This window comes from Colletotrichum paranaense (assembly GCF_030867605.1).
Source record: "Colletotrichum paranaense strain IMI 384185 chromosome Unknown Scaffold_12.1, whole genome shotgun sequence".
NCBI classification, from domain to species: Eukaryota; Fungi; Ascomycota; class Sordariomycetes; order Glomerellales; family Glomerellaceae; genus Colletotrichum; species Colletotrichum paranaense.
Window position 1 is genome coordinate 726,368 of NW_026848970.1, and position 19,734 is coordinate 746,101.

Genomic DNA, 19,734 nt, shown 5'->3' on the forward strand with positions numbered 1-19,734 from the left:
ACACCAGATCATCTCGTGGGCTGTGCTTCTAGCTTTCAGGTTACTGAATTCAGGTCATGCCCAGCATCAAGCTCCTGCCAGCATAGTCCAATTTGTGTATATATGGATTCTGCGACTTCAATGGTTCAAGCGCATGATATCTAAGCAGACAAGTCTTGTTATCATATCAATATAGTATTGCATCTATCACTTGAGTCTCATACTGTGGACATCTTCATTGTTCTACATCTTCACTCTTTGTTTAGAAGCAAATATCTTTTTCATTCGCTATGGCATACCCTGAGAATGTTGGCATCAAAGCCATGGAAATCTACGTCCCTGGACAGGTCCGCATCTCCTTCTACAAATTCATACATCATCTATCAGAGCTAACATCAATCACTCCAGTGCTTGGACCAGTCTCTCTTTGAGCAGCACCAAGGCGTCTCAGCGGGTAAATACACCATTGGCTTGGGCCTCAAATACATGAACTTCTGCAACGACCGTGAGGGTAAGTTATCGCCCGTCCAGGGCACTCTTACTTCGGCCAGGCTCTGGGTCTGGCATCCTCTACATCAGCGATAGCTACTGACTAGCTTAGATGCATCTTCCATGGCCCTCACTGCCATATCTTCGCTCATGCGAAAGTACGACATCAACCCCAACTCGATTGGCCGCCTCGAAGTTGGCACCGAATCCTTGGTTGATAAAGCTAAGTCTGTCAAGACAGTGCTGACCCAGCTCTTCGAGCCTGCCGGGAACACCAGCCTGGAAGGTATCGACACCATTAACGCATGCTACGGTGGCACGAGCGCCTTGTTCAACGCTGTCAACTGGGTCGAGTCCAGATCATGGGACGGCCGAAACGCTATCGTTGTTGCGTCAGACATTGCCTTGTACAACGAGCCCGCCTCTCGTCCCACGGGCGGTGCCGGTTGTGTCGCCATGCTCGTGGGCCCAAATGCGCTGCTTTCAATGGAGCCGGCGCTCAAGGGAACCTTCATGACCCATGCCTACGACTTTTACAAACCTGATCTCAAAGCAGAGTTCCCTCTGGTTAATGGACATGAGTCGCTTCGGTCGTACATGTCAGCACTGGACGGTTGCTATCAACGTCTTCGTGAGAAGGTAGAAGCAGCTAACCAACGCACAAACGGACTTGGGCCGAAAACTGATACTGACAACCTGCTGAACATATTCAACTACATGGCATTTCACACCCCCAACTGCAAGATTGTGAGCAAGTCGTATGGACGACTGTTGTACAACGACTTCCGACTGGATAGTGACAAGAGCCGATGGGAGGCGACGTTGACGGAAGAGCTCCGCGGGCTCAGCTACGAGGAGTCTCTGAAGAGCAAGGAACTTGAAAAGATCTTTGTCACCCAGTCCAAGGATCTCTTTAAAGCGAGAGTTGAGCCCTGCATTGCCGCTCCCACTTTATGCGGCAACATGTACACAGCTAGTCTGTACTGCTCTCTCATCAGCTTGATCAGCCACATCGATCTCAGAGACAGTGTTGGGAAGACTATCGGCATGTTCAGTGTAAGTCTTGTAATATTCATGGGCGAATATCTTGCTGACGAGAGACGCGACATTAGTATGGCAGCGGTATTGCCAGCACTCTCTATGGGCTCAAGATTACGGGAGATCTCAGCGAGATGGTCCAGAAGATTGATCTTATGAAGCGTCTCGAGCAACGTGAAATTTGTACGCCTGAGCAGTATGAAGAGGTGAGAGTGAATCTAACCCTGGGTTTTTGCGAGCCGCTACTAATCACTAATTCGCAGGCCTGCTTTCTCAGATTGAAGGCATATGGCGCCAAAGGCTATGAGCCTGCTGGAAGTATTGAAGTCATGGCTCCTGGAACGTACTACCTGCAGAGAGTTGACGATGCTTACCGCAGGTTCTACGCTGTGAAGCCGTGAACTCCCGCCTATGGTACCCTCAGCTCAGGTCTTGGTTTATAATAAGACTTTAGTAGTAGCTTGGCTTAAAGGAGGAGGACTCGGCTTAGAACATCAATGTAGATAGAATTCCAAAAGTTTCTAAGATAATTTCGATTAGGTGGCCTCTATATTCATGCTAGCTTCAGATTGCAAGCCTGAAATGCATTACCCTAAAGCGAACGACAATGTAGCCGATGCCCACTGACCAGATTACCTAGCTTGGACTGCTTGTAGTGTTTAATCTAGGCCCCTTTCATCCACAGGCTTCCATCAGCATTTTTTAACTCGAAAGGAATCAGATGAAATAGAAGGGCTAGGCTTGGGAACTACGCTAGATTGAGTCTGCTAGTCCTACGGTTTGGGGCTGCATCATTAGCAACTAACCCGCCGTCGACGCAGTAACTCTAATGGTCGATCTGAAGACAAAGATTCAAGGTAACCCGTCGGCTGCAAATTCAGGCCAAAGCACTTTACCTTCCCATAACAAACGGTCTTCCGAAGTTGTTCGAAGCTTATCCTAAGTGCTCACTTGAGCTGATCTTGCAGCTATTTATGTAAGACTAGAACTTGAGATCTTTGACTCTCGCGTTGGTAATTTTCTTTGGTCCTCTCTAGATGCCCGGGCTTGATTCCGTATCTGATCTAGAGACATGCAGCCGCAATGCTTGTATACCGGCTGAAGTTAGTAAATAAGATAGATCTACATCTTTGGCTCAAGCTTCACTGAAGAGACGGATCATCCTTGCGTTTCTTTCTTCGGCTCTTGTAGAGATCCCTTTGCCGTGGTGGACCCTAGAATTAATAGCCAAAGCCGGTCATGATAGCAAATGACTCGGACATCATTGATCTGCTACCTCAGATAGGTTAAGTAGGACCCCAATGCAAGCTGTCCTGTCTCGATCCCGGCTCTGCCTGCAGCGTTAAATGTCTTCTCGGGCCCAATCCCGATGCCGAAACCCCTCCCAACTTTCGAGTCCCTCGAATCCGTCTCCCCCACTGAGTGGAGAAATCTTGTGCCTAGAAGATATCAAGCAGGCTACGCCGACGGCCATCTTCTCCAATGCCTTACCCCCGCGCGACCTTTGGCTCGATCAATATGTCTCGTGTTAATTACCCCACCGTAGCCACGAAATAAGCTTTCTGGTGCCACTTGCTTGCTCCATGCCGAATCAACCGGACCCATGCTACTGAGACGTCAACGTCGGTCCGTCGATATAGCATGCAACAGACCCATTATGGGGGTTTAACAAGGGCAGATAAACCGCTCGCACTTTGCAAATTCCTTCGCGAATAAGCTTTTCACATGCATTTCGTTGCAGTAAGGAACATGGTTTCTGTCCTATGAGCGGAGTTTTCCCGCCACGTAGTATCCCAGAAACACCCTCACGTCGTCAAGCTGGTGGTCATTGCTGGAACTGGGGTTCTTTGCAAGTACTTCCTGTTCTAGTCCCTCCGAGCTGTTGAATGCAACATAGCCGGTGGGAGCGTTGACTATTGCAGTATCTCAGGCAAAGTCTCTCATCCGTGTAAGCCGCTACCAAGGACTTAGGGACGGGGGTTAGCCAAGTCCTGCAAGACGTAGACTATCTAGATAGTCGATTCATCAGCTGTTGCGCACCTTGAATGCAATCAACCAATTATATTTAATCTCGCTTATGTCTAGATCGCAGTTTGCCCTTAGATCGATGCCTTGGACACAGTTGGCGTACAATGCTATCGCTTGAACACAAATCTCAACCCCGCAACTCAGTTTTAGAGAGACAAGCTATGGATTCTTTTCAATCCGAATGCCAAAGGTCATGCTTTGTGAATGTTTCTTCGTAAGAGTCTAATGACTTGTAATCAATTTCTTGGCTTGAGAACAACATTCCAGTGACCAGTTGCAAACTGCATGGTGATGTACTGGCGGAAGTCTATGTCTTGATCCGGAACTTCCAGCACATCGAATCTTTGTAAGAGATTGGCGGCAACCATTCTCATCTCGGCCCACGCAAAGCTTTATCGACTCTATCAGCATAGTTGCTCGACAATAACGAGAAGCATTGTACTAAGACTTACTTGATACCAATGCACGAATGCTTGCCTCCAGAAAAGGGGTAATACGCGTCCATACTGGAGGCTTCGTTAGTACGAAGATTTTATTATGGGAAGGAAACCATTGGGACTTACTCAGGTGCGGGTGCCCCGTCTCTCTTGTCTTCGGATAGCCACCTCTCGGGCCAGAACCGTACTGCCTGGGGCCAGAAAGCCTCGTTGCGGTGAAGATCGCGGTATGAAGCCGAAACTACTGTGTGAGGCGGTAGATCATAGCCACAGAGGTTGATCCACTGATTGCCAGTCCGGCGGCCCATCTCCGAAGCAATAGGATGCAAGCGGAGGTTCTCCTTGATGCAGGCTTCGAGGTACTCGTATTCCTCCTCGTTGCGAACCGATTTGCTGGTCACAATCTCGTCGTTGAAGCCCTTGGACGGGAGAGAGGCGAAGAGCTTGGCGCGGACGTCGGGGTTACGGGCAAGCTCGAGAAAGAGGCAGCCGATAGTGCCGGATGTTGTTTCGGAACCGGCAAGGAGGATCTCGGCCATTTGGTCGACAATGTCGCGGACAGACATGCTAGTGCCGGTGTCAGGCTTTTTGCCCTCTTCGATAAGGTGCTGGAGGAGGTCTCGGCGCTCAACGTCCGGAGTGCGCTTGCGTCGTTGGACTACGGCGTCGATTGCTGTGATCATCTCGGCGGGCCAGTCGAATTGGAGGTCGATTCCCAGGGCGCGGAAGAATTTCTTGACATATACAGTCTTTGTACAAGTAAGCACTGAGGGAATCAAGACATTTCGTCTGTAACAAAAGATTGACTTGCCTGGTATCGCTTGCTGAGACCATCGAAAATGGAGCGAGGGATTGACTTCCAAATCTTCTCGTCAACTCCATCTTCGATTAAGCTATTGGGATTGGTCTGTCCGAACCCCTTGCCGAATGAACACTCTCCCATGCTGTTACTCAAGTAAGAAGCCGTGCAAGAGAAAGACCAAGATGGCTGCGGAAGTATTGGCTTACATGTCAAGGGCCACGTTGTGAAGGTCGTCCATTAAGTCGACCTCGATACCCTTTTTTGCATAGTGTACCGCATCCTCGTTGATCTGTGTCTGGTACTTGTTGAGCACGTCACGAACGGTGCTCTTGAAGAACATCTCAAGGTTGTCAATGTAGTTGACCGTAAAAGCAGGGAACAGGAAACGCTTAAGGCGCCTGTGCGGCTCTTGGCGACTTTTTCCAACGACGTTGAGTTAGGCTCACGTTGCAAGTGCACATTGTGGGCAGAAAAAAAGGGAACGACTTACATCTCGCCAAATAGTCCGGGACTGAATTTGTCTCTGGAAATTTCGGCATACATGGCAACTTTGGGAAGATCCGTCTTGACCAAGATCTGTTTCATGGCCTCCTTGTCAGAGATCCAGACCTGTCGGGGGCCGAGTCGGATAATCGGCCCATATTTGTTGTGGCTTCTCTCTACCAACTTCCAGATGGTTCCGGTTGAGAAGAGATAACGTAAATGCAATGTTGTGAGAGGAGCATACCAAGGCCCAGGAAGTTTTCTCAGGGGAGACTTGAGAGCTTTGATCTTCTGTTTGAGTTGAAGACCGGCGAGGACAACTACTAGGAAGTAGACGGCAAGTATGTAGGCCAACGCCATTGTGTCGCCGTTGTTGATCGTCTTGATCAGGGCAAGATGCTAGCGATGCTTTTTCAATGATTGAATGACTGGTGGATGATGAGATGAAAGGTCAGAGACAATAAGAGAACAGAGGGACATAACAATCTTTGACAGGAAGCGGGCGATGATCTTCTATGACATGAGACCCGGAGCCATCTCCTCGGGATGATATAAGACGAACACACATAAGTCTGCAGGAGCTATTTCGTGATCTAGACCCCCCGCTAGCCCCGGTGCTTCCTGCTGAGAGGTTGCGCAAGCCAACCCAGACCGGAGGTTACGGTACGTGGCTGGATCTGCACAACAGTCCGAGGCTCCTTTGAATTGCACGACTCAGTTCAGATGTACATGTAGCCATCGTCAGCCTGCGAGGCTGTCGTGAATATGCTGCGCGCACTGTTTCAAGCTGTGTAAACTCTGTTATATTAGCTCGGATGATGGGAGCCCAGGGAGCTGGGCTTGTTGCGCTTTTCCTTCGGTCTGGGAACAAGCGAGTTCACCAACATGGCACCCAAGAGACGACGCAAGCGCGAATCGGATGGTCCAGAATGGTACACACTCATTGACTGGGCTACTCCTTGGCTGGAAATCGCGTGTCATGCAAATTAAGCGGGAACATGGAGATAGGTTGCACTCGATCCCCAAATCTGATGTGCTTGGTGTAAACTCTGTTCAAGTGTAATCCCATGTTACTCATTTCCAGTTATCTCGCGGTACTTCCTTTCCTTTTCAGGAAACCATTTGGCAAGGTCGCCTATTGCCCAAAAATACTCATTAACTTTAACGCGTCTGTCATCACGAGAACCTAAAAACGAATATCTCACATCATGGTGAACGACAAGACTGTGCCTTATTCACGGTGGAGATGCAGTTTCAAAAGAATTCTGAGCCTTGGCCCTGCCATTTGGTCGAGAACTTTTGGTCTATTTCCCCTTGTCTCTAAACTCCTTACGTGCTTCCGCTCTATCAAGCTTTGACTCTGCGGTCTTTGAGTCTAAAAATGTCTATGTCGTCTATGTCTCTTTATGTCCGTCTAAAGAAAACCGTGTTGCATTTTGTACAGCAACCACCCTCTATTTGGCCCATCTCATGGCGCCGGGGCAGTTGGGGTCGTTCTCGACATACTTGAGAGTGCCGAAAACGGACCAGAGCTGGCCGAGGAAGCTGCGGCCATCGTGGTTGTACAGGTCACCAAGGACAGGCTTGATGGCCTCAGTAGCCTCGTCAGCCTTGTAGAAAGGAATGCGGCTAGGATCTGTTAGCGATGGCTCGGGAGATTTCTCATGATGAGAGGCAAAACTTACGGGAACAGGTGGTGAACAACGTGCTTCTCAATGATGCCGTGGAAGAGGTGCTTGCCGATGAAGCCGAACTCACGGTCAACGGTGGCAATGGCACCCTTGACGAAAGTCCAGCCCTCCTCAGTGTAGTGGTGGACCTCAGGGTGGTTGTGGTGGAGGTAAGTGATGGCAACTGAGGGGTCAATTAGCACTATGATAAACACATTTGCTTGTGAAACCCAAATGCCAAGCTTCAAGGATCACAAGTGAAGGGGGAGGGGGGCGTACCGAGCCAGTGGTGGACCCAGAAGTAGGGGACCGCGTAGAGGAGAGCGACGGTGGAGACATCGAGGATGGTGGAAGCATAGTACAGGGCGGAGAAGGTGATGGCCAGGCCAATATCAGAAATGGCAATGAAGATAGCCTCATTGGGACGGAACACGGCACTGGTGGGGCCGAAGTGGCTGACACCCAGCCAACGTCCGAGACCGTTGACCTCACGCTGCAAGCTACCCTTGCCGGCGGTGGCATTGAAGAAGAGGTACGCCTGCCATCCGAAGAGCTGGTGGGTGAGCAGGTTGATGGCCTGGGCAATGGGCGTGTCCTCGAAGAGCTCGTGAAGGTCGATGCTTCCGAACAAGGGCTTCTTGGAGGGCTTGGGAGCGGTGGCAGGAACGAAGGCCATGTCTTTCTTCATGTGACCGGTGAAGCGGTGGTGGCGGTGGTGAGAGAACTTCCATGAGAAGTAGGGGACGAGAAGGAAGGAGTGAAGGGCCCATCCGGTGATGTTGTTCACTTTGTCGGACTTGGAGAAGGCGCCGTGGCCGCACTCGTGGCCGAGAATCCAGACACCGGTGCAGATGAGACCCTGTACAAAGCCGTAGACCATCCAGGCGGTGGCGCGCAGGATGGGGTCCTGAATGCCGGGGATGTAGGTGAGAGCAGCCCAGACGAGGCCGGCGACCATGGTGAGGTCGCGGACGACATAGTAGTAGGAAGTCACGAGCGAAGGCTCGAAGCAGTGAGCCGGGATGGCATCTCTGATGGTCTGAATATCAGGGAAGACAGGCTCGTTGGTCTTCTATGAGGAGGGTCAGTGATCAATGATCGGTCATCGAGATCGATGGCGGCGCATCGGAAGCTGTTTGCCGACTAACCTTCTGGGGCTTCTCGACCACCACGGTAGACGAGGTACGTTGGGTCGCCATTGCGTATGATAAGGTGCAGACCAGGTTGTTTGGGATCTCCTCACTATTGCTCAATGGATATAATATGAGATGAACGAAGGGGAAAGAAGGATACGCTCTCGAGACCGCACCGTATTATGGATGAGTAAAGGAAGGAACCAGAGGGAAGCTGAAGCTAAGAGGTCTGGGGAAAAGGGTGAAATTTTCTCAGGTGCCCGAGGTTAGGCAAAAGACAAAAAGGTTTCTAGTCAGACTTCACAAGGGACCCGGGAAGCAGACCGCCAACGAGAGAGACGTGTCTCCTTGACCCTTTTTTTAGGAGCGGCAGCATTAAAGGTGGGCCGTTACCCACGGTGAGAGACGATCCCTGGAATAGGGGTCCAAACAGTCTGGACTACTTTTTTTTTTTCTCGGTTTCCCCCCTTCCCTTGCTAGGTTGTCTTTGCCTTGCCTTGCCCACATGCATTGGGGGGGTTAGGCTCGGCGGCAGAAAATTTCATCTTACTGCTGTCAAAAGTCGAGTGTTTAGAATTGCTCGAGACTGCCTCGAGACGTGACTCGCCACTGGGTCTAACCTTGTGGCTTGCCCCAAAGCATCGCAGAGCCTCGGGCTGGGCGTATTCCGCAGCATATTCCATGACTCGATGATGGCCGCCACACGTCGAGCACAAAGCAAAAAACCGGTACCGTGGGTGTTGAAGAATGTCTCGGTGTCTTCCTTCGCAAACGTGGCCTCGCGGCCGAAGTGTCAGTTCTATGACACCTTCCATGGTACCATAAGATGAAACAATCAAAGAGGCAGCCAGCAGTCCCGGGCGGTGAACGCGTATCTGGCAACTCGGGAGGGAGGTGTTGAGAAACGCGGATCTAATCTGCTGCAAGATCCTAGCACGTTCAAGAAGAGGCTTCGTCGCTTAAACGGAACTAAACGCAATTTGGCCTAGTCGTGCAAGATTTCCAAGGGTCCGGTTCCACGTGCGGATAACAGAAGTCTTGGAAAAAGCCCACACAAAGGTTCTCAACCCCAACACTTTTGCACCCCTTGCTCTCTGCTTCCAAGTGGGAAATGAAACCCACTGTGTATGTTTGAGCTTGAATCTCGTTTAACGTGGAGTTCCAAGGCAGAGAAAGACGGTGGTAGCACCTAACAGGACCCTGGGAACTCCATTTGTTGACAGAGTGGCATTTCGACAAACTCCATTGGCCAAACGGTGGGGGTCTTTGGCTTCAGGAACCTCTCCATCTTCTCCAATCCCTCTCCCCTCATTGCCCAGATTCAGAGACCGCCCCCAAGCTGTTCAAAACATGGGACCGTGCGGTAACGTCGCGTCCCACTCGGGGCTTTACGGAAAGAGGGGGGGAGGATTGCGGGAGAAAGGGACGCACAAGTCATTCATTTCCCTTTGACCTTTGACATGTGCTAATGCGCCCCCTTTTGAGCTTCCCGAACGAGTTCGACCGGCTCTGTGGCTGAGCCGTCTACGGTCTCTCTTGTATTGCCAGCCACCATCTGCTATCTTTGTCAATCTGACGAGGCCGGGCCTGAGCACAAGGTTAGGGTTAGCGGGGGCCTCGGCGCACGTCCTGTCCAGATTGCGAGACTTTGCGCCGTTGGACGGAAGCAGTCAAAAGCTTAATTGGCTTCGTTGTGGATTCTAGAAATGAGCAGAGGTTACGAGGATCGGGATCCGGGGCAACCCTTTCTCTCTCTGGTTGTCTTGGGTTTGGTGCAAGTACGGATGTCTATTGACAATTGTCAGTATGGCAACTCTTGCCTCAATCAGAGCCGTCGCAACTCCCTGCGAGTCGAAACTTTAATCGCTGTACGCATACAATGCAGAACTCTTGTGAGATGCGCAAGAGGGAGTTCCAACGGCGAGGATCTAGGAAGTAATCAAATCCGACAATTTGCGTGTGCCGTTACCCGTTTGCCGGTGAGATTCGTGTCTATGTTGCAGTTATGAGGGGGCACTTAAGAATTGTTGTGGCATAACCGAAGGCCGTACATTTTCTTTGAGTACTTATTCAAAGCCTCGAGTTGAAGCTGAACTCGTAGCATCCCGAACTCTAGATGCACTGATACCTTACATCAACAACATGACGGTTTCCAAGGCCAGAAGGCTCGAAGACTTCATCAGATTTGTCAAATTGAATTCTCCTTATTACGCCCAGTCCTGGAAGCTGTGTAAGACTCTTGAAGATGCGTCGGTGTCTTTAAGGGATTTGCCCGTCGTTGACCATGAATCTTTCTGGGCATCAAACACATGTCGGAACAGTAAGGTTGTGACATCAAAACAGAAAGATGGCATAGTTTTCAAAACTGGAGGCGAGTTGTGCGCACTTCTCATACCACTTATCATAGGCTGCCTTCCAGGCTCCATGACGGGTTGACCAACTTGTAATACATGTATACTAACATTGCTCTGTCCAGGAACAACCACACACCCCAAAGTGTCGTTCTACAACCAGAAGGAACTTCATGGCCTTTCGACACAACTAGCAGAGAGCTTGGGACGCTGCGGAGTCGGCGAGGGAGACATGGTTGCCAATCTGTTCTACGCCGGCGACCTTTACGGCAGCTTCTTATTGCACATCCTCTCTGTCTATCATCTTCCAAGCGGTGCAGTCCAGCTGCCCATAGCTGGACACGTATCCTTGGAGTCTATGGAACGACAGATCGTTGAGTTCGAGGCAACGGTCATCCTCGCCACGGTGACTACCATGTTGCAACTCTCAGAACGCATCCTCAGCAGTGGCAAGACCCACTCATATGTCCGCCTGCTGCTTTTCTCAGGGGAAGCATTCTATGATGATCAGGCGGGGCTGCTGAAAGTTGCCTTCCCGAATGCAACAATCAGATCCGTCGTCTACGGGTCTATGGACTGCGGAATCATCGGCTTACCACCGAAGCCAGAGCACTACACAAACGACACCAGGCTTCACCAAGTCAACGATCCAAACATCATCGTGGAGATCATCACTGAAGACGGCAAGGTCACTACTACCCCAGGAGAGGTCGGCAGCTTGGTCGTGACCAACCTGGAGCGTCAACTCATGCCCATTGTTCGCTACCCTTCTGGAGATCGGGCTGCTTGGGTTGACCCAGCTCTAGGCCTTTTCCGTGTCCTCGACAGGGACCGCACGGCCATCCGCCTCGGACCCGTTTCCGTCGACTTCGTGGACCTCCGGCGCATAGTGTCCACGATCCTCAGAGGCCGACCAGTCCGACGTTTGCAAGCCATTGTCACACGAGAAGACAGAAAAGACCTCTTGACTCTGAACGTCGCATTTACCCCGGCTACAGATGAGGAGAGTTCACAGCTGCAGGCGGAGCTGAGGGAAGAGATGGGCGTGGTGCGTCCCATGTTTCGGGAACACGTCGAGAAGGACCTTATCAACCCGTTGAGGATTAAGTTTATTACCATGCAGGAACTCGCTGTTAACCCAAGAAGTGGAAAGATTGTCGAAGTACAGGATCTTCGGTCGACCACTATTTAGTTATATGTTTATTCATACGACGTGTGAAGTTGTGTAGAGAGTACTTGACGTTGTTGCACCAAAGTCTAGAAGAAGTTGTAGGCACCCCCTTGCCGCGTGAGGGGATTTGAATCACCACGAATTAAACGAGTCGCTGGCACTCCACAACGGAATAACTGGGATTGTCAATGAAACAAGCTTTTGTTCTCGCTACGATGCACTGGTCGTAAATCTCGTTAGGCAAGCTCTCTTGATTGGGGCTGGTAGGCGCCTGGTACGGAGCGGGATCCAGGTCCTCGGACTTTTGTCAGGACCCCGCGGGTTGTCTCTCGGAGGCCAAGACCGATAACCCTTGTTGTCTTCCCCGGACGAACTGACCAACACCTCTTGAGCTGAAGCGGAGTTCAGGCGGAACCGGCCAGATTGAGCAATCGCCGTTGATTTTTGCTCTCTTGACTCGCGCCAACTTGATCGCATCGCATTGAACTAGTCACGTCTGATACAAACTTCACTTGAAAGTGCTTCCCTGCAAACGCAAAGTTTTTAGCGTAACATGCTTTGGTTGCAACTTCCTCTTCCCCGCGCGGTGTCTATCGCCTGCCACTTCATCAAAAAGCGTTCCCAAGTGCTCTCAAGGACCAGCTCATTCAATTACGAGACCCATGCCCCTTGGACACGGATGTCCAGTCATCAGCACCAATCTCCGCACATCAAATGCATAACAGGTCACAGAACTGGCAACGAAATTGCAACATGTCCGAGATAACCGCCAAAGGATCAAGGCAGGCCGGTCCCGGTAAGGAATACAAGACGACAGGCGTCCTCGCTCCGTACTACCCCGATCCCTCCTTTTTCCTCATCCGTTCAAGTTATCATCTAACACGGGATTCAGGTGGGGCGAGCCGGCGTGGTTCCATGCTCTGGAGAGTCCCTACTACAATGACTCTCACCGGCGGTTCCAGACGTACGTACGAGACTTTGTCGACACTCACTTGCTTCCCTACGCGCAGGAATGGGAGGCAGCTGGGGAAGCCCCTCTATCAGCGAGGTTGAAGTTTGCCAAGTCCGGTCTTGCTTTCCTCGATGTCCCAAAAGAGTACCGACCCAAGGAACTCATAACTGTTGCGGGTATTGCGTTCGACAAGCTGGATGTCTTTCACGAGCTGGTTCTCATGGACGAGATGGCCCGCATGCCCAGTGGGGTCCCCCTCGCTCTGGCGGGGGCATCCAATGTGGGTGCGCCGCCCATCTTTGCTGCCGGGATTGAGGAGCAGAAGAGACGATGGCTTCCTGGTCTCTTTACCTGGGAGACTAGCTTCTGTCTCGCCATCACGGAGCCCACGGCCGGCAGTGATGTGAGCGCCATCCGGGCTGCTGCAGAGAAAGCTCCCGACGGCAAACACTATGTCGTCAACGGCCGCAAGAAGTGGGTTACGGGAGCACCTTGGGCAACCCACATGACCACCGCCGTCCGAATGGGCGAGCCAGGGCGGAGTGGTATCTCGCTGCTGGTCGTGCCTTTGAACTCCCCCGGTGTCACGATCAGGAAGATCCACAATTCCGGGCACAACGCCGGTGGTTCCTCATGGGTCGTATTGGAAGACGTGAAGGTGCCAGCTGATCACTTGCTGGGCAAAGAGAACGGGGCGTTCCCTATCATCATGCGAAACTTCAATAAGGAGCGCTTCATCCTCACAGTGGACTGCAACAGACAAGCCCGAATGTGTCTTTCGGAGGCACTGCAGCACGCACATGATCGAGAGACATTTGGAAAACCTCTCGCCTCGAATCAGATTATACGGCATAAGCTGGCGGCGCTTGCTCGCGAGGTCGAGGGCCATTGGGCGTGGCTGGAGCAAATTGCCTACCACGTCCATATTCACGGCTGGCAGACCAAGGACGTTGCAAGCAGAATTGCGTTGGCAAAGATCCAAGGCGGCAGGATCGTAGAGCAAGCCGTTAGAGAGAGCCAGCAAATCCACGGCGGAATAGGCTACGAAAAGGGGGTGACCATGACGGAGCAGATTTCTCGGGACCTCCGTTTGAAAGTCATTGGTGGTGGGAGTGAGGAGATTCTGAGTGACCTTGCGTGGCGCGAGGAGCACAAACGAGCTTCTGATCGAGGCGCGAAACTCTAAGAAGCTTTCGATGGCTTGGAAATCAGATTATAACAAGCTTAAAACACACTTTCTGTAGCCCTGAACCGACTTCATTGCATGTTATGTATGACTGGTGTCGGTTGTCTAGAATAGCGCTATTGCTTCCGTGATCCGCAAAGGTTCAATACGTGGTGACATGGCATGGCTGGGCTGCGAGTCATGGGTGCTGAAGCCGCTACTTGGGCCATGATACGAGGTGTTCGAGAATGAGACCAAAACCGAGACGTCCACGTGTCGTCCGATATATCGACAAGTGGCCGTTGATGGAGTGCAGAAAAGATGCTCAGGGTTGTACGCCTCTTGTGCTAGCTAGTCCTAGACAAGCCTCCATGTGCATTTAGCTTAACTGCAAGGACGCGATAGGGTCCTCCAACCCCTGCACTAGTTTCCTCTCCAAGTTACACTACCTCGGGTGTCTCGTGAGACCCACCGCAACAGTCCGAACCCGAGGTGTCGGGGCCGGACCCCTCACCCTCACTTGTCACTTGCAATTCCGTCATCAACGTCTTGAGTTCAGCTTATCGACCCAGTTATCAACTCGCCGACCATGACTGACACCGACGTCAAGTCACACCCTGATTACAAGCACTTCGCGTCCATCCCATGGTGTGCCAGACTCCTCAGTCAATCCGACACTTCGTCCCACGTGGTGCAAGTCTCCCAAAACAGAACTGTCCTTCCTACAAGAGAGAACACGTACGTCGGCGGAACTCTCAACACACCAGACACCATCAAAGCCTGGTTGATCATACACCCCAAGCCGCAAGGTCCCGATTGGAAGGTCGATGAGTTGTGTTCTCTCATCACGTTTGACCATGGCATGATTGGGTTTCCCGAGACGGCTCACGGAGGCGTTGTTGCCTTGGTGATGGATGAAGTTACGGGCATTCACATTGTAGCCCAGAGGCCGACGGGTACAGAGCCCAACAAAGATTTCAGAACGGGTTACTTGAACACGTCATTTCGAAAGCCTGTTCCTGCGCCGGGAACGGTGCTAGTGAGATCGAGGATAGCCAGAGTTGAGGGCCGCAAGTATTTTGTTGCGGCTCAATTAGAGGATGAGAACGGTGAAGTGCTTGCAACAGCGGAGGTCTTGTATATCTCAATCAAGAACAAATTATGAGTCGTAAGGATTTGTACAGTATACTTTGACAAACATGCGGTTTGAGAAGACAGAAGGAAGCCATAGAAATCAGATCATCATCTGAATAACACAGAAGAGCCTCGAGATATCACTTGAGCTTGCATGGAACTATGCGCTGGCTAGACTCGGAAGTCACTTTTAGACAGTATTTTTATGTTTGATTAAAGCAGTCCTGCATTTGGTCAACGTGAAGATGAGAGTTGGTTTACTTTTACGTGAGTGAACCAGGCATTGACCAAGTTGACAGCCGGAAGTTGTCCCCGCCAATTTGTGTACAAGAGTGCGGGCGTAGATTTGACAGGGCGTTGCCAAATCTTTGAAATTTAGCAGTTTACTTGACAATTAGCACTTTAAAGACGTAAAGATATTCAAGTATGCTAGAACCTGAAGAAGTCACGCATGGCATTGCTCAAGTTGGTCGTTAATGTAGCAGTATGCGAGGACTGAGGGTCTACAGCGAAGCCTGGATCAGTAGGTCGGACCTAGACTCGAACAGCATAGGGAGATACACATGTCTAAGTCAACTAGAAGTGCACCATGGAATGACTTGCTACATTCGTTATTGTAGGGAAAAGAAGAACGAGATGACGTATTACTTTGGTCGTAGTGAGACCGGTGGTTGTTGGCTCACTACTCAAATTTATAGCGTGGTGTGGGGGTAATCCGAGCTGAATCGGCGTAGGCCCCCCATTGGCCGACATGTCGGACCAGGAGGCGAACCGGAGCAGTCCGTACCACGACAAGCGGACCGATCCATCCCCACGATCAGCCCAGAATCTTCTAAGCTAGGGTTTAGTCGAGTCTTCAGATTCTATACAGGTTTTACGCTGATAAATCCTGTACAGGCTTACAAATGTCGTGGGTTCACTAGAAATTCCTGGCTGCTAGCCAACACTAGCCAATTCGAATGTATGAATATGAATATAAAGCACGATTGTTTTGAGATTCCAAGCCAAATCTGAGCAATACTAAACATCTACGTTAGCTATCGCTTTCTTCTGTTACATCGCGACTCACATATCCAATTGGTCTTAGCCACTCCATCTGCAGTTATCATGTCTCTGCCTTACCAGAAAGTCCTATTAGTCGGAGCGACCTCGGGAATCGGTGCAGCTCTAGCGGACAAACTTGTCGAGAATGGCACTTTCGTCATCGCTGCCGGTAGAAGAAAGGAGAACCTCGACAAGTTCGTTGCGAAGCACGGCGCGAACAAGGCTGCGGCAGCTGTCGTGGATATCCTCGAATTGGAGTCGGTATGTTGAGGCTCTTCCCCTTCATGAAGGTATGGTAAAGGATAAGACTAACGAAATATCTAAAGATTCCGGAGTTTGCTTCGTCCATAATCAACGAGCACCCTGATCTTGATTGTGTATTTCTGAACGCCGGAGTTCAGCGAGGTATCGATTTCACCAAGCCTGAAACCGTCAGTTTGGACATCGTTTATGATGAACTTCTCGCAAATTACCTCTCCCATGTCCACTTGACCAAGGCCTTCCTCCCCCATCTTTCAAAGCAAGACAAGCAGACCGCCTTACTTTACACCACATCTCAGCTCGGCCTCATTCCGATGAAGCGGTGCCCCAACTACAGTGGCTCCAAGGCTGCTATGCACGGCTTTATTCTCGCACTCAGATCCCAGCTCAAGGATGCGTCTTCAAGGGTCAAGATTGTTGAAGTTTACCCGCCTGCAGTACAGACGGAACTGCACGATGCCAAGAATCAGCCGGACTTGAAGAACGGCCATGCTATTGGCATGCCGGTAGACGAATTCGCCGATGAAGTCTACCAGAGATGGGTCAACGGAGAGGAACAGATCCCAGTGGGAACCGCGAAACCCATGTTTGACGCGTTTGAGGATAAGAGACAGGATTACTATGAGAGCTTTAACGCCGAGATGGACAAGGTGTTGGTAGATTTTACCGTTTGAGTATTGGGTCACCAGATCTTTGGAAAGTAAAGAGGTATGGAGGATTGCGATGGGAAATAAGTCAACTAAGCATTTATCGACTCTTCTCGGGCAATGGATGAAACTATCTCACTCTGGGTCTGTGTGTTTGTGATATAATGTGTGGCTTAGGGATTGTTATGGTGCGAATCAATTCCATCAAGTCTTGCTTCAGGGTCTTGGGTGACATGCTGTTCTAGCAAGCGGAGAATAGAATAGATTGCTAGTCAACTTACGAGTGCAGGACAAGTCATGATGATAATAGCAGTGTCACCGGAAGTAGCGGCAAGACTGTTCATGTATCAGCAAATTGTTTTTGCACCCAATTTTCAAGGCAAGGTAGTTACAATTGGATGCCGGTAAGGCGAGGAGGCATTCGATCGCCGAGATACGCCGGCTTTGGCAGCACTGTCTTACCGAACAAAATATGGGTCTATCCCGATCGCGCTCCGTGAAAAGGTGGACCCCATCGGCTGGTTAACCGCTGGCCCGTGCTTAACTCCGTCAATCGCCACTTTCTTCCTTTCGTTGACATCACGAAAGCAAGGCTAATTCTTAACAAACCCGCGGCCATAGCTCGACCCTCTCAACCATGTTCTGTCCCCCGACGTCCACCGAGGACTGGGATCTTGAGTATGGCGACTAGGCTTTCACGAACACCGCTGCCCTGGGGACGCCGTCTATCCTTACGTTGGCGCACCGAACCACTCGCAGCGAGATGTCGATTTTACACATCCGACCGATCTCCCGAAGCTTCCGAAGCTCCAACACCCAATCGCAGTGATAATGGCCCAGAGAAAGAAAAGGGAGCCATGTCGCGAAAGCTCGAGGAAGCTACAGAAGAAGCTCTTTTGACTGGTGGCCGGCGCGGGCGTCAAGCTATCGAGGATGCTGGGTTTTCCGAAGAGCTGAAGCAGCGGCTTCTCGACAAGGTCGAGACCGCCAAATTCCGATCCCAATACGCATCCGCTTTCGCAGAGGCTCAAATGCCCACTTCAGCAGGCGAGGGGACACGTTCAATAGCTGCGGCGCAGGCTTGGACGGGAGACGAGGCGCAGTCTGATACGGTTCTGCGAATGCTCAACGATGCGAAGAAGCCCCTCAAGCCCGAGCTAAGGGGTCAATTCCAGATTCCGCCCGTTGACATGCGGATGCGAAAAGAGTCAAAGACGAATCCTAGCCAGCGGGCTGCGAATGCTCGCGAGAAGGCCTCGACATATACTGCACTGGGATTTAAAGAGGAGAGCGGGCAAAGCGCCAAGGAACGCGAAGAGTTTAGAAAAGAGCTCCGCGACCGATTTGGAGCAGCAGCTCGAGCTGTGCCGAACACTATATCAGGCCTCGAGTCACTGGCCAACGAAAGAATAGAGGACGCCATTGCTCGTGGGCAGTTCAAGAACATCCCTCGCGGCAAGGGGGTAGAAAGAGACGCAAGAGCCGATAACCCTTTCATCGATACCACCGAGTACATAATGAACAAGATGATCAAGAGGCAGGAGATTGTCCCGCCATGGATAGAGAAGCAGCAAGAGTTGGCCAAAACCGCTGGCATCTTCAGGGCAAGATTACGCAACGACTGGAGGAGGCACGTCGCCAGGATGATTTCGTCAAAAGGTGGGAGCTTGGAGGAGAAGATGCAACTGGCCGAGGACTATGCTCTTGCAGAGGAACGCCATAATCCGCGCAAGAGGAACAGCGACAGTATTTCGGTTCCCACCAATGTGACCGATGATCCTGTCATGGCGAAGGTGCGTCAACAGGCGGTCGAGGGCAACAGCACTAGCGAAGCCGGACCAGAGGCAGCGCCGACGAAGCCTGCTCGGCCACTGATACAACCCTTCCGCGACTCTGATTGGCTTGCAACTGAGAGCTCGTATATGAACCTCGCCGTCAACAACCTCAATGCGATCACGCGTTCCTACAACCTTATGGCGCCAGAACTGGCGAAGAAGCCGTACTTCTCGCTTGAGCGAGAGCTCAAGGCTTGTTACGCCGATGTCGCGCCCCTTGTGGCAGAAACTATCCGCGAGAGAGCCACCAGGCCGACAAAGACATTATTCGATGCAGCAGGGGGCGGTCAAGTCACGGTTTTTGACCGCTTTAGTAAGGAGGGAACATCGGCCAAGATATACGATTCCAGGGCTCCTCACTATGGCTTCAAGGAAATGTGGAGGGATCTCTTCAACTGAAAGTAGTTGTATTTTTCCGTCCGGCTCATTTCATTGAGCTCTGAGTCTCTTAATTTAGCAGCAACCGATGTCGGGGTTGATAGGTACGATCTTCATCGTCGATGCCTTATTCTAAACGCAGCGGGAATATCTTTCCATGAATATCTTCCCTGCTGGAAATCAGCGTGCTTCCTGAAGCCTCTTTTGACCCAGATCGGGTTATATTTGAGAATCAATCCCCAATGCTGTACAGCCAGCTCAACCGGCCCTGTGCATGTCGCACTCGCTTTGTATCGGAACCTGGATGGATCACTTAAACATCTGCGGCGGACATGATGGCCCGCGATCACCTGGCACCCACTCCTGTCTCACACTCTATCCCAGCCTCGTCCCATCCGGGTTGCCCTCTCTCATTGCTCACCAACAGCCAAAGCCTATACAATCAACTCAACCTTCCCAGTCACACAAGTAGAAGGCGCCTGCTTGGGCGCCTTGGCCCAGCGGAACACTCAGCTGGTGTCGTGGGATTTCCACATGTCTCTGTTGAGACGGACCTCGACCCCTTGAGTTCGACTCCTTGCTGGGCCCTTTTTTGCCCTTTTTGCCCTTTTTGCACCTTTCTCTCTCCTTTTGTGATCTGGAATCACGTCACCCTGACTTCTTCGTAATAACGCTACTGGCTCTTTGCTTGAGACGCTGTATGCAATCCAAAAAGGTGCACATTTCTTGAAGAGTAA

The 19,734-nt window shown here is 51.2% G+C and overlaps 8 protein-coding genes across 8 annotated transcripts; 6 read left to right on the forward strand and 2 right to left on the reverse strand.

The window, feature by feature from the left end:
- Positions 1 to 269: 269 nt before the first annotated feature.
- Positions 270 to 1,907, forward strand: CPAR01_13152 (hydroxymethylglutaryl-CoA synthase; the record flags this gene model as incomplete). Its single annotated transcript, XM_060497406.1, has 5 exons — positions 270 to 326; positions 388 to 490; positions 581 to 1,524; positions 1,581 to 1,712; positions 1,770 to 1,907. The coding sequence occupies 5 exons, from the start codon at positions 270 to 272 to the stop codon at positions 1,905 to 1,907; spliced, it is 1,374 nt and encodes a 457-aa protein (XP_060343799.1).
- A 1,863-nt stretch (positions 1,908 to 3,770) lies between these two features.
- Positions 3,771 to 5,616, reverse strand: CPAR01_13153 (cytochrome P450 3A9; the record flags this gene model as incomplete). The annotated part of the gene is made up of 6 exons (XM_060497407.1): positions 3,771 to 3,924; positions 3,987 to 4,040; positions 4,098 to 4,737; positions 4,779 to 4,915; positions 4,980 to 5,189; positions 5,264 to 5,616. 6 exons carry the CDS (start codon positions 5,614 to 5,616, stop codon positions 3,771 to 3,773), a joined length of 1,548 nt encoding a protein of 515 aa, XP_060343800.1.
- Positions 5,617 to 6,710: 1,094 nt separating this feature from the next.
- On the reverse strand, positions 6,711 to 8,125 carry CPAR01_13154 (fatty acid desaturase; the record flags this gene model as incomplete). The annotated part of the gene is made up of 4 exons (XM_060497408.1): positions 6,711 to 6,885; positions 6,942 to 7,110; positions 7,206 to 7,998; positions 8,075 to 8,125. The coding sequence occupies 4 exons, from the start codon at positions 8,123 to 8,125 to the stop codon at positions 6,711 to 6,713; spliced, it is 1,188 nt and encodes a 395-aa protein (XP_060343801.1).
- Positions 8,126 to 10,201: 2,076 nt separating this feature from the next.
- On the forward strand, positions 10,202 to 11,602 carry CPAR01_13155 (AMP-dependent synthetase/ligase; the record flags this gene model as incomplete). The annotated part of the gene is made up of 2 exons (XM_060497409.1): positions 10,202 to 10,379; positions 10,536 to 11,602. 2 exons carry the CDS (start codon positions 10,202 to 10,204, stop codon positions 11,600 to 11,602), a joined length of 1,245 nt encoding a protein of 414 aa, XP_060343802.1.
- A 732-nt stretch (positions 11,603 to 12,334) lies between these two features.
- CPAR01_13156 (acyl-CoA dehydrogenase domain-containing protein) lies at positions 12,335 to 13,719 on the forward strand (the record flags this gene model as incomplete). Its single annotated transcript, XM_060497410.1, has 2 exons — positions 12,335 to 12,411; positions 12,474 to 13,719. 2 exons carry the CDS (start codon positions 12,335 to 12,337, stop codon positions 13,717 to 13,719), a joined length of 1,323 nt encoding a protein of 440 aa, XP_060343803.1.
- A 568-nt stretch (positions 13,720 to 14,287) lies between these two features.
- CPAR01_13157 (thioesterase superfamily protein) lies at positions 14,288 to 14,863 on the forward strand (the record flags this gene model as incomplete). Its single annotated transcript, XM_060497411.1, has 1 exon — positions 14,288 to 14,863. The coding sequence occupies one exon, from the start codon at positions 14,288 to 14,290 to the stop codon at positions 14,861 to 14,863; it is 576 nt and encodes a 191-aa protein (XP_060343804.1).
- A 1,076-nt stretch (positions 14,864 to 15,939) lies between these two features.
- Positions 15,940 to 16,811, forward strand: CPAR01_13158 (uncharacterized protein; the record flags this gene model as incomplete). The annotated part of the gene is made up of 2 exons (XM_060497412.1): positions 15,940 to 16,137; positions 16,203 to 16,811. 2 exons carry the CDS (start codon positions 15,940 to 15,942, stop codon positions 16,809 to 16,811), a joined length of 807 nt encoding a protein of 268 aa, XP_060343805.1.
- A 653-nt stretch (positions 16,812 to 17,464) lies between these two features.
- Positions 17,465 to 19,018, forward strand: CPAR01_13159 (uncharacterized protein; the record flags this gene model as incomplete). The annotated part of the gene is made up of 1 exon (XM_060497413.1): positions 17,465 to 19,018. The coding sequence occupies one exon, from the start codon at positions 17,465 to 17,467 to the stop codon at positions 19,016 to 19,018; it is 1,554 nt and encodes a 517-aa protein (XP_060343806.1).
- Positions 19,019 to 19,734: the final 716 nt, after the last annotated feature.